This window comes from Dysidea avara, chromosome 10 (genome assembly GCF_963678975.1).
Source record: "Dysidea avara chromosome 10, odDysAvar1.4, whole genome shotgun sequence".
NCBI lineage: Eukaryota > Metazoa > Porifera > Demospongiae > Dictyoceratida > Dysideidae > Dysidea > Dysidea avara.
The window spans coordinates 11,955,011-11,969,149 of record NC_089281.1 but is presented as its reverse complement, the minus strand read 5'-3'; the positions used below and the strand labels follow the sequence as shown (position 1 = coordinate 11,969,149).

At 38.8% G+C, this 14,139-nt stretch overlaps 2 protein-coding genes across 2 annotated transcripts in view; one reads left to right on the top strand and one right to left on the bottom strand.

Annotated features, from left to right (window-relative positions):
- Positions 1-14,139, bottom strand: part of LOC136269054 (sacsin-like) — a 32,762-nt gene that overhangs the window by 16,306 nt on the left and 2,317 nt on the right. Inside the window, exon 3 of the mRNA XM_066064512.1 lies at positions 7,000-7,258. Coding sequence (XP_065920584.1) covers positions 7,000-7,258 — 259 coding nt within the window. The remainder of the gene's footprint in view (positions 1-6,999; positions 7,259-14,139) is intronic.
- Positions 249-4,813, top strand: LOC136269057 (uncharacterized). The gene is made up of 6 exons (XM_066064515.1): positions 249-778; positions 824-920; positions 965-1,320; positions 1,377-2,149; positions 2,192-2,494; positions 2,545-4,813. Exons 1-4 carry the CDS (start codon positions 263-265, stop codon positions 1,995-1,997), a joined length of 1,590 nt encoding a protein of 529 aa, XP_065920587.1. The 5' UTR covers positions 249-262; the 3' UTR covers positions 1,998-2,149; positions 2,192-2,494; positions 2,545-4,813.

Below are 14,139 nucleotides of genomic sequence, written 5' to 3'. Positions count from 1 at the left end.
CAGGGCAAAATGCCCCCTCCCCCCCCCCCTGTGGGCAGCCTTGCCTGTAACATTCACACAAGAAAAAATATTCTTCCTGTAGAAAAAAATGACACGTGCAAGCACCAAAGTAGTCTCGCGTAGCCAGACCTTCTACGCGCCAGGCGATTATCGATTTTTAGATTATAAGCACCGGCTGTAGATGGTCTGGTGACATCAGCACATATTAGTCGTTCCGGCGGAATGTTAATTGGAGAATTGATGCATGCCCATTACAAACAAAATGGCAGACGCGGAGGGAGTTCAGTCCAGCTCGAACCATGAAAAAGACAACTCAATGATATGTGTTGCTTGTGGATTCGACTTGATCTCTCACCCTAAGATACGAAGAAACTTAGGAGAGTTGTCTAAGGGCCATTCCCTTGAGGTATGCGAACGAGTCTGTGGTTTGTGGATTGATTTGGCTAGCAAAGTGACTACTGCTCCTGTAATGATACGCAACAATACGAAAATGTGTCGTAATTGCTTCAATGACTATGACAAGTATGCTTTGAAGTTTACTGAGCTGAAGAAAAAGCTGAATAATGCAGTTCTCAAGCTAAATTGGATTGAACAGAGTGAAGAACATGAGGAGGAACAGACTGAGGAGCAAGATGATACACAGGGTCGTGCAGAGACAGCAACCCCTACTAGGAAGAGACCTGCAGTGGGTGTACAACCACAAGCAAGGAAACGGCAAGCATTAAACCGTCCTGTTGTTATTGATAGCGATCAAGATACATCCATACAATTTTCAAATGTGAGTTTTTTACATATATATTAGTAATTATTAGTGAATCTGTAGCTGACAGTTGGATACAAAAATTATGTCAAGAGTTACAACCTTGACACACCTCACAGGAGGAGCATCAGTGTATCAGCTGCTAGAGGACATAAGAAAGGTATTTTATATTGTGAGTTTGATCATATAAACGTTTTTGGACAGGAGTTGCTGACCACTGTTTTGAAGATGAGAATATTAAGGACTATTCTGTGAACAAGGTGGCAATGGCAGTGCGTGATGAAATTAAAAAGATGTGCTCTCATTCTGTGAAGTCAGTTCTACAGAATAGCTCTCCATTAAATTTTGAGCGGAGCAAGTTGTTGGATGAGCTTAGCACTCACGCACCGACCTTGATGACTATTTTGAACTATGCTACACAGACGAGGCATGGCAGACGTAACAGAGATGGAGTAAAGGGAATGTGTGCTGCAATACTACTGAAGTTCAGATATGATGAAATGAGTGTGGTTCAGAAGCTGATCTCAGCTATTCTGTATGCAGGGCACAGTGGTAAACAAGTAAGCAGAATATTGTACACATATCCTATGCCACTTATATACATGTGACTGTATAGGTTTACAAGAGGTTGCAAAAGCTATGCCTTTCAGTGTCCCACAGGTCCACTGTGAGATTAGTGAAACAATTAGGACAGCACCATGACAAGGCAGTAAAAGGATGGAGAGATTCATTTATATTAGATCTTGAAAGCCTTCCAGTTCCAGCTTACAAAGAGAGAGAAGAAGACTATGAACTGTCTGACTCTGAACATAGCTCTGAATCATCCAGTGAAGAAGGTGACTCCAGTGAATTTTCGTCTGATGGCTTTGTTGAGTCTGACAATGAAGCTTGTAGTTTATCAAGTACAGATGATGACATTGATATAGTGAGGTCAAGCAAACAGATCCCACTGATTGTTCGTCATCCTGAAGTTTTGGAACCATCACATATAGTGAAGATGTTACCAGGAATTCCTCAGCAAGCAAGACACAAAGGCTTTCATCTGTGTGGAGACAATATCAACAAAAGTGTTCGTAGGCGTCACTTGCGGTCTGATAGAAAGAATCGGTCCCTTCACTATTTTCACACATACGCTGTGGCAAATCGAGTTGATGTATCACATCTGTCAGATGTCAGTGTCCACATATCTGAACTTACGTCAAGTCAGTATACCCTAATTCAGTGTTACCAAGGCTAGGCGATGACATCAAGATCAAGGAGAACATTGCAACTTTAGTATCCAGGGTGTTGTTTCGGTATTTAGATTTTTTAAAGCTCAGTTTTGATGGTGTCATTGAGTGGCATATCCAACATAAGTATTACACTGAGATGAGCAGTAAATCAGAAGTGGTTAGTATCTTAATTATATTACATAAACCTTTGTTTCTGTAGGTTCCCCTAGGTGTCATTCTTCAGAATGAGAACACTAGTGATGGGATGATCGCAATTCTAACCCAACTTCATAAGTACATTCTGTAGTCTACCTACTGTGTTGAAAGAGCAGTAAGTACTGGGGTGGTAGAGAAAATAGAAAAGGCAAACATGAGACAGACTTTACTTGGAGGGGACCAGTTGACTGCAGCAAGAGCCAGGAGTGCCATTCGGGGGAAAATGAATGCACAAACACCAGAGAAATTGTTGGTGGGAATTGTCCCTGTGATTGAGGATTGGCACACAAAAGCAAACTTCCTTGGAGTGAGTGGTGTATGGTGCATCTAACACAGTAATGCATTTGTTTTGTATAGGTGATATGGAAGTACTATTACTCATCGAAGTCAGCATCTCAGTATGGTACTTTGTACCAACTAAGAAATCTTACAGGAAGGACGAATGTGAAGAGAAAACCAATTGACAGTTTTGATCCCTGTGAAGATTTTTTTCTTGTTGCAATTGAAGCCCATATAGTAGCTGCAGCTATGAAAATGCTGAAATTGACATCTGTACGTGGTACGCCTTCAAAAGAATTCGCTCCTCAAGGGGATGAAACGTGGACTGAGACAGCAGAAAAGCGGAAGGCTATAATCGACCATATTTCTAGTTCCTTGGTTGAGTCTTACATGCATCCAGATTATAAGACCACATCACCTGGGACTACTACATCATCTGACTCTTCTAGGACCATGTCACCTAAATTTGATGATGGTGTCTATACCTATGCCACAAATTTAACACTTGGATGTTTTTACATGGAATTCAGGGATGCCATCAAGGAGGGAGACGGCTTACGAGTTTTAAGGTGTTACAGGTATATGCTGCCAATGTTTTTAAGTTCTGGTAGGACTAATTATTCTATTGAAACCCTGAATTTGTTGTTGCAACATGATTTTTTGTTAAGTCCACGTCTTGCCGAAGAATTAATTTGGGGCAGGTTCATAAATACTCATGGACAACCAGGCAAGAATATTCCCAATGATTTGCATTGGGAACATTTAAATGGATTGTGCAAAAACAGCATCTCCCATTTAGGAGCCAATAAAACAGAAAGTGCTATATGCCAGGTAGCACAAGCACTTGGAACCATTCAACCCGTTTTAAATGGCTTTGACAGTGACAATTCTGTAAATGCGAACTCTTCTCTACACCCTGAAACAAGTAGTGAGAAAGACTTTAAAATGATTTTGGAAACCTTGCAGAGACAATCTGTATTTGAAAGAAAGTCCAACAGGAAGCACCGCTCTTTCAGTAATCCTCGTGACCCGCTCCATGTCAAGCCACAAAATAGCATCATCGAATGGATACATGACCATGCTAAATGTTACTTTGATAAATAATCAGAATATGGAATTTATGAAATAAAATAATACACACTGATAATTATATGAAGGTTTCACATGATCCGCAGTCACACTGCAATTTACAAATGTCACAACACAGGCATTTCTTGCCCATGTCAATGTGAACATAGTTGTCAGTATCTTTGAAAAGTACATCTCATCGGCATTTTGTTTTATTGTTAATGTATCCCAAAATGTCCTTATCACAATAGCGATTGAACTTGCTTGCTTTCAGCAAAACTGCTGCTGTTAGGTTTCCGTCTCTTCCACCTCTCCCTATCTCTTGGATTATAAGAGTGAATGTCACTTGGCGGTCCATAGTGAATTATACGATGGATGTCAGGAGTGTCAACACCCATACTAAACACGACAATAGCACATACAATTCTCAGTGGAAATTATGCAGAACCAAAGGATTGAATTATCTGCGTCTTTACTTCAGCATCTGTGTCGCTCGTAAACATCTCCACCAGTCGATACTTAGATAGTTCTTCAGGTGCATCAATGGGGTGGGTAAAGTGTTCACCTAATCCAACCTTGAAAAGGGAATACAGGCTGCTACAATCTTGACATTGTCGGCAATAGATAATGATTCTTCCCATTGATGTCAGCTTTACTTTTAGTTCTTCTAGAATGGGGCCAAACATTTCACTGATGGTTGTAAAATTTGACACTGCATAGGCAATGTTCCTCTTACATGGAGAAACAGCAACTACACTTGGGTTATCTAAGCAGATTGCATCAGAAGCCTTTCTCCTCAGTTCCTTTGATGCAGTTGCAGTCAGTGCCATAAATCGAACATGACTGGAAACAATACTTTTCAGTTCACCAATTCTCGAAAGAGTTCTTCTAAATGTATCACCCCTATGTAGTAAACGGAAACTATGCACATGTTTACTTATCTAAGTAACTACCATTTTATCACAGTGTGTGCTTCATCTATGACTACAAATTGAAGTCTCTCCTTATATACATCACTACATAAAAGGTTATGCCATCTTTTGTGATTCAGTATTGCTTAGGGAGTAAAGAATATTAGCTGAAACTCTCCATTGGCAACTCCTTCCAGAATGGACACATTGGTACCGCGCAACACACATCCTACAGACAAACCTTTGGATGAGAATGATTGAACCTATAGTTGTGTAAAAAAACTTCACTGAATACATGACAGTTAGCTATTATTACACACTTTATTCATTCAGTAGCTATAATTTTAAAAAGTAGCTAGTTCAATATACCTGATCTTCAATAATAGCTGTTAGTGGAGATATAACACAGACAATTGACGGCTTGATAGGCTTGAATATTTCATCAAACGCTAAAGGTAAACAACCGTAACAAAGGCTTTTTCCATATCCTGTGGGCAGCACTGCGAAGACGTCATGACCGCTTAAAACCTCGGAAATCACTTTCATCTGTAGATCTTTGACTTCATTGTAGCCTAGATGTTTGGCGGCTTTGTCAACAGCGATTTTAATCACCTCATCTTCGAGGGCATCTTTGCCTACATCCATCAAGTCAGCCATTTAATTCTATCCTTCCAAACGCGGAAAGAGTTCGTTCACTTTATTACACAAATCAAGAACTTTTTCCAGCACATACGTCATTAGAATGCACTTAATTGGCTAGCGTACAAATACTGCGCTGGAACGACTAATATGTGCTGATGTCACCAGACCATCTACAGCCAGCGCTTATAATCTAAAAATCGATAAGCGCCTGGCGCGTAGAAGGTCTGGCTACGCGAGACTAGCACCAAAGCTGGCTGTAGGCTGGATTTTGGCTTGTAAATGCAAAAATCAAGGTGGCAGCCAAGAATTGGCTACAAAGAATGACAGCAGCACCACATCATTTAAATATTTATTGACAAAAACATCATTGCAACCATTTCTTGGCTATCACCTTTAATTTCACAACTTTTCATCCCGGTCTTTTCTTTTTCTGCATCTTTTTCTTTTTAGGGCTGCATCTTTTTTTATTTTGGTATAGATGGCTTTATTAGCAAATCTTGTGTCTGTAATGGTTTCTCAACCTTCTAAAGTAAGGTTCGTGTATATTATGTGTCAATACAGTATCCAAACTTCCAGGTGTTATTTATGGCATTATAAATTATAAAACCACTGTACTGTAGAGTCTGTTTGTTAAGCGCATATGTATATTAAGTGCATACTCGTTTCCCGTGCTTAATCATAGTTGATGCAGCTATACAAGAGAAGAAATGTTAGAGGTTTATAAAATGTGCAAGGCTTGAAAGTTCATGTGGAACATGGTCAATAATAACATGGATTTCACTATGTTTACCAAGCAAAACTGCTTTCTATAGTATGGAACTCATGCTCCATATGAAGAAACTGAACTCCCAAATAATTCAGGAGAGTAAAGCCATTAACATTCATGACAAGGTTTTTTATTAGGCAAAATATAAATTATGTTAGCATTTTTAGCGATATTTTATTAAGCAGATGTGCCTGCCTAACTATAGCATATAACAAGTGATTTTTATGCAGTTAATAAAAAAACATTGGATGTAGCAAGACTGTAGTAATATTCTTTTTGTTTGCCATTAATAATTCCTGCCAATGCATGTAAAATGCTTTAGAATTTCTATTGGTACATAGATCTAGCATGGTGTGGCGTACTGGCTTTCTCCGTTACATGACACACTACCATGTGTCTTGATACAGTCTGTTGAAAGGATTGGGCTGTGAAGTTGGTAATCAGCTACGAAGATCAATATGCTCTAATAGAACAACCAAACATTTTAATAGAGCTTTTGAGCAAACTTTCATATATCACTTGGTTGCAGAAGTTGATGATGGCTGTGAAGAATAAACACAGAGGATTATTGCAAAACCATTTTCCCAAGCAAATTAAGTCTGCATGACACTCCAACCATACTAAAAGCCATAGCCCTACACTAATAAAAAGCCACCATGCGTTAACATTGTTAACTGTTTATTTACAGTATAAGTCCAGTCCTTTTGCAAACAGCAAATATAACACTATTGTTACTGTAGGAAATTTCATATAAAATTCTGCTTTAGCCATATCAACTGCAAAATATGCAAAATCATGTATCATTTACTCATTAAAGAGGAATTACATTAAAGGGGAATTACACACACAGTACAGTACCACCCAGAGGTAATGTTACAATCCCTCATGAGTGCTCAAATCCAGGCCACGACTTGACATGACAAACGACTGGAATACGTCACGTGCGAACGCACGTGGTTACTGGAGCAGCCACCCGAGGGAGCTCGTGTGTCGTGGCTATACATGGTGAGTTAGCTAGCGCACACATGCCAAAGAAACTAGCGGGTCGACAATGGGCCATATGAGTGTCAACTACTTGTGAGTGTAACGTTACCTCTGGGCGGTACTGTATGTGAGGCCACTACACTACATACAGTAAACACTTACCAGTAATGTGGTGGATGGATATAAATCCTAACCCAAAACGTCCAACTTTCATCGGGTCGGTATCTTTTAAGCTTTGATGTATTTTTGAGATAGACTCCCAGTCATTTTCAGTGAACTGAGCATTATTCCAGGACAGCAAGGCTGGACCCTGGAACTTTGCCAATCCTGGTAGCCACAATCCATCAGTGCTGTGACGTCGAGGATCAATCATGAATTTGATTTCAGTAGCACCAGCATCATCAGCGTTTTGTATTAACTCCTGTGGAGAATTGTATATTCAGTCAGATTCATCTCCAAAAAAAACAAAAAAAAAACAACAACAACAAAAAATATACACATACATTGTATACTGTAAGTGAATGGTTTGGCAATAAATACAGAGGATCTGGGAAGTTACTTTAAACTTATCTACCAAATACGCAAACTTAGGGGCACAGAAATAGGAAGAGGGGAGCCTCCTCCTTATCCAATTTGAAGAGTGGAGGGGCAATGTCTCTTACTTTTTCTAATCCCCAGTTACTAAAAGTACTGCAACTGCACCTGTTTTTAGTCATAGCCAACTTACTTTGCCTGATATGTGCTAAAGGTTATGCAGAATATGCAGAATGGATACTATGTAAATTAGTACTGGAAGTGCACAAGATTGACATACTCCAATAAAAGCAGTCACCTAACTACTCTAATAGAAATTCAGCTGACAGTTCTGCTATACAATTTATTCAATTTGTGTCCATTAAGATCAAAATCAAGAGCATGAGTCTATCTCAAATGCTTCATTTACTGCCATAATAGTATCTACACATGTACCACTGAAAACACTCTCAGATTCAATCTCAGGATTTCAACATTTCCCTGTGGGAGGGCATACCCCCCTGATGTTGGCATACTTCACATGCTAGTGTGCATACAGTTAATGATGTTTGAACACTTTGTAATAGACAGCCAGCCCACATAACTTCCTACTTTGGAGTACTGTTCTCCATTCACATCGCACAACTTCCACTACATGTCTTTTGTGGCTCTGACAACTATGCAGTCTTTGCAACTTGTCTTTACCTTTCACCTTTAATTCTTCTCACCATCACTTCTTCATGCAGGAAAGTCAGGAAACCATTACCAAGGTGTTAATTTTCTTATCAACACATTTCTGTGCAGGTGTGTAAATAGATACCACAAATCACTTGTGCTACTGTAAGAGGGAGCAGATAGTTACACTTAGAGAAAACAGAGCATGGTAACCATAGGTAGATCTAGGAGACACTGCTGGGGGGGCTGAGGGGGGCAAGAAGTTATAGTGTTTATTCCACTCTAGAACACAAGTTATATTCATTTGTATACTTTGCTTGGTATAACTGGATGAATGAAGGGCATACACTTTCTAAGACTTTAGTTGGATATCTTCTGAGAAAATATTTAAAATTAGACCTCCTATAGGTTTGAATTTGGGAGCATTTTTGATAGCTATTTAGCTAACAAAATGCATGCATTTCAAAGTATATAAAATTGGTTAGATAAACCTGTTTGATGGTAAAGTCTACTAAACGTAAGGTAGTATGTCAGTTAGGACATTAGAATTGTGACTCTTCTATTAGAGTAGTGACTGCTCTATTAGAGTATCTTGATCTTTAGCACAAAAATTCAAACTTTTTTTTGTCTCATTTTCTTCACAGTGTACAGTTTATAACAGTAAAGTGCATTTATAACTGTTGTCTTCTATTTCCCTGTTGGCTTTCTGTACTTCTGAATACAGTGTGAATGTATGATTCCTGTTTCTGGTACCAATGTAGTCCTGTGAGTCTAAGGGGGACAAGAGAATGGGGGCAAAGGCCTCCCTCAGATCCACCTATGATGGTAACCATGACCCTTAATGATCTACAAGTGTATCTGTGGGATACCTTTACCAGAAGTTTACTCGAGACCAGCAGCAAGATCAGCAGCAAGATCAAAATAGTATATTTCAGGCAAATCACAAGTGCCCATGTATTCTAATGTATTCCACTTGGGTGAATCACCTGCAAGTGTACATGGAAACTGCTGGAATGCTTTGCGAGTGTATTTATATGGGACCATGTGACTTTCGATTGTGGCCTAGCCAATTAAGCGCCACGCCCAGTCACTACGCGTGTGTGACATCGCACCAGGTGTCAAAACGGCAATGTAAAGACGATTCAACTACACTAAAGTACTTACTTTACTAGCCATGAATAAACTAAAGTAGTGAATACTATTAACACTAATGGCCAAATCAATTAAGCGCTACACCCAGTGTCCGTGGGACATCTCCACGTGACTATTGAATGTATCATGTTTAATATAAACTAACCTGTGACCTTCTTCATTCAGTAAAACAATGAACTATCTTCTTCCCCAAGTCCATGATCTATGCCTTGGCTCACTTTACAAAAACTAAAACCCACTATCGATCCTGTGAAGTGTCGCTATATTAAAGGAGAGGAGATCACACAGTTTCATCAAAGAAATCAAACGATTTCTGAGAATGCTTGGAATGCATTAATGAGAATAAGAGGTAGTATGTAATAGTTATACCATGGCTGCGAGGGATTTTGCTGATATATACACCCAAAGCCCAAGGGCCGCAGGCCCGAGGGCTGCGGGTGTATATGTCAGCAAAATCCCAAGCAGCCATGGTACAAGTGATATATATCACTTGGGGCGCACTCACCTAATAGGTGAAAGAACTAATGAGAACTCATCCCATTTGTTTTATACAGTAGCATCTGAAGATCGATCGTGGTTTTAATAGCGTGGGCTAATAGCCATCAAAACATTCTCCATACGTTAAAACATCATTAATATGTTACTATGCTTCAACACACAATGTTAGAAAACTTGCGATTGTGGGATGGAGTTTATATTGTTATCATTTTTGTACTAAGTTAAGCCAACTAACTTCGCTATTGGGACAGTAAGTAAGTTATTATATTAAGTTAGGTACTTAGGACTGTAAGTGACTAACCTATTTCAACGTAGTAGTAGTAGCTTTGCTGTTCCGTGGTCTGTTCAAAGGCTGATACGCGGTGGGTAGAAATACGCATCCACAATCACCCAAACAATTATTTAATGCCTTCATTAACCTTTAGTAACAACCAACTACCCTATCTTAACAAATGTGCTAAGCTTAGCAACTACTACAAAAACGAGTCCCACAATACAAAGCTCTATGTCACTCAATATAATGAGTCAAAGCGCACCGATTCTTTGAACTGGCTGGGTATCAAAGTCATTGGCAAACCGCTTTCACATGATATTGCCCGGGAAATATGTGAGTTAAACACCGAGCGGCGCCTTTGAACGCCCACGCTAAAGTGGTATATATATATATACCACACCTGTGGTTGAGATCAAAAGTGCCGCGCTGTGGTATATAACTGATATACCACAGCAAACTGTGGTATATAACTGATATACCACGCTTTGTGGCTACGTTTACCATATATGGTGTAACTTCACACATTCCGCGAAATCCTTATCTAAACGGTAAACAAGTCTCTAATAACAAGCGCCTAAATCAAGCAACAATTATTCACCTCAGGAACAAGTTTCAATGAACTCTTGTCTCCTTCGTGGATAACTCACTAATCGCGACTATGTGGGCATGGCACCGTTAAAAGTGTAAAACGTCTGATCCATCAAGAATTTCTATTGATTTCCATTTCCAGGAGGTGCTGTTTCACTATAACTTACTATCTAAAATCGTTTTCATCTAGTGAGGTGTAGAATATAACAGTTATAACACGATTACTCGGGATATGACTAAATATACGCACTCTCACTCGAGCGCTGCGCGCTCTCGTGAATCGTGTGTATATTTAAGTCATATCCCTCGTAAGCGTGTTATAACTATAATATATATATAAATCTAATAAACTGCTGAAATCACTCTCAAATTCAATTTCAGAGAGAAAATTTCCTGGGGGAGTGGCATGCATTTAGTAAACATCAATATTGAGACAGCAGTCAAACAATAGTATTCTGTTCCCAGATTCAATTTCAGAGGGCCGGATATAAAACATTTCCTAAGTGGACATGCCCACAAGTTTGACATGCTTTGCATACTAAGGTATGCTATTGTTCCACATAGACATCAGGCCCTGGCAACAGTTGTACACCATTGCATGTATAGTATTCTAATAGAACAGTCCAACATGCACATCATAGCTATATGCTATAACAGAAAAAGTGAACATAAATTGTGTGCATATTTAAAAATCATTACTTTTAAAAATGAAATAAGTTTTAAGCACAAAATAGTGATTTTCCCACATAGTTCTGTTTCACTGCTTATTATTGCTTGGAACTAGTGATGTGTGATACGTGATATATATCGATATATATATCATGATAAATGTTTTATATTGTGATATGACTTTATATTGTGATATAAGCCTAGGTATAGATTTTAGCAATAATTAGAGAAAATATACCAAAGATGTCATTGTACACTGTACTTTTTTTAATAAAAGAGTATGCAATGTTGTATGCTAGTCATGTATCATTTTATAGTTGTAACATGGGCATGAGTGATTTGCCAGAAATGTATGCCCAAAGTCTGATGGAGCAGCCCGAGGACTGCGGGCATACATTTCAGGAAAATCACGAGTGTCCATGTTACAGTTAATATGTAACACTTCCATTAAGGCTGATAGCCTTAATGCCAATACGAGTGGAATCACTGGATTTGTTATATATCCACGCCTGAAAGATTCGATTATGGTTAGGCAGCAAGTAACGTTGTAGCTACGATTGTTACAATAAACAGAGGAGTCCTATGGATATCATGGAAAGTCAAACAGGGCAAATTTCCAGGAAGTTACAAGTGTTTTAATGCTTTCGTGTTGTTTAAAGACTAATCACAACGTATACTAAAAACCTAAAGGGGTAAGTTTCATTATAGAGCAGTTAACTTGTGTCGTACATAATGTGGGCGTGTCGAAATGCTTGGGAATGCACTGTAAGACTAGTTCTCACCTTTAAGTAACATTTTCCAATTTGTAGAACGGCAAGGATACCAAACGCTTTCATTTGACTGCTGCTTCTGGCAACACTTCAATTTGTGGTAACCATCACGTGAGCATTGATTTATTCCCACAATCGATTTCAGTCTGAGCTTGTATAAAACAAACAGACGGTGGTACCACTACCTCATCCACATCAAGGCCATATACTTGCTTTGATGAAAGTGGCTTGCTCTTTTAGAAGTGCAACCACTTTCCTGGGATACATTTCAATGTACACCAGTGTACGTTTAGATGTCTCCCTGTGTTGAGGTATACATGGCAAATGTATCCCCTGGAATTCCTTTGATCTGAGGCATAAAAGTGTCACATATCGCATTGTACTTCTAGTACATCAGTGCTACAAGTGTCATCAGTGTAAATACACAAGCTGAGGGATGAGTTGTATATCGTGATATATATCGTAATCATGATATATTGTGTGCAATAATCGTGATAGGAAAATATCCTATATCACACAAAAATTACAACTTCTTGTATCTAAAAGATTCTATAGTACCTTTGGCAACTTTCAAGTAGCCAGAATTACAATTTTTGGCAATACATAAGCAGTCTCAAACTTGGAACCATTTTTACTAATTACATTTTAACTATACAATGCAGAAAGTTTTCAAGGCCAGAAAGTTCTGCATTGCTTTACTATAGGCATACAAGATGATGCTCAAAAGGATTGAATTTTGATAATAAATGTAGTCTTCCAATTATGGAACACATTTTGATTATGGAATGTAGTTCGCTAAAATTAGTACTTACTCATCTCTAAAATTTTTGAAATTTTATTATTTTAATAATATACCTGCTTAAACATCAACTTGAAGTTACTATCTCTAGTTAGTATGACTATATAAAACAAACAGAAGCCATGCGTATCATCAATGTATATGTATGGTTGTATGGGTAACTTTGCTGCTGCTGCAGTAAAATGTTTTAAAACTTCTTTGCAGCAAATACTATATAACAACAAATATTGGTGAAACTAATATGGTTGGCTATAAAATTGTATTTGGTGAAAATTTAATTTGGCGAAATGCTCACAGAAAAATTGGCAGTGCATTGTTACACGTGAGGTTGTACGTGGTATAAACTGACAGAAGGACGAAGTGTGTATGTTGTACAATCCTTTTTGTGTTATCTTATGGATTCAGTCACTGCATGCATCAGTCTGGTCAGGTTGCTTTCATGATTGAAATTAGGTTGGGTCATCTAGGTCTGACCTGCTTTATCCAGGTCCTATTGCAGCCCAATTTCTTTGTGGGCCATGCCCACTTATCAGGATCATGTGTTTCTGTCACCAATTTATCCATGGCTATGCATGGATCCATGTCTGTTGCTGTCTGCAAGTTTATGTGGAGCCACACCCACTAACTGAGTAAGAGTTCTAGTCTAGTCTTACGGTAGACTAGACGGCAGCTTCTGTCATGAGCCACACCTATTTGTATGCTTGGGACCACACTAATTTACGTGTGTTTAAGTAGTATATACGAAGCCATACTTGGTTTGTCAAAACCTACTAGCTTGGACACAAGGTATGAAAATAATATTGATAACGAAGTGTATATTTAGCCGGTACCGGATTGCAAACACTAACGGCTATTGTGCCGGCACTAGTAGGTTGCCCCGAGCATTCAACTTTAGGGGATGCGAAAAGTAGTTCCTTAGCGTTAGGGGTAGGCTAGGGTTCAGCTTTGGTTTCTTCTTCACTCTTGTTATATATAGAAGTCACTTCAGTTGGATGTTTATAACGTAGAAACTAAATAATATGACTAGCTGCAGCACCGGTGGTATAATCATTACAAACATTGCTTATGAGTACGGATGCCCGGGTTCGAACCCTCGCTTAGACAACTTTTTTTTTTCGCTTTCTTAGGTTTTTGTACATGTTTTTTTTAATGCACGTAACATTCTAAGTATTATACCCTCCACTGCCGGCAAAATAGCCGGCAAAACAGCGTAACCGGTACCGGTTCTATATAACCTGCCTATTGATAAATTTAATATTTGGCGGTTCACCAATTCGCCAAACTTAGTCTACCACAAGATTTTGTTGTTATACTGTAGAGTCGGGTTGTTAAGCGCATGTATCTATTAAGCGCATATTATTTGT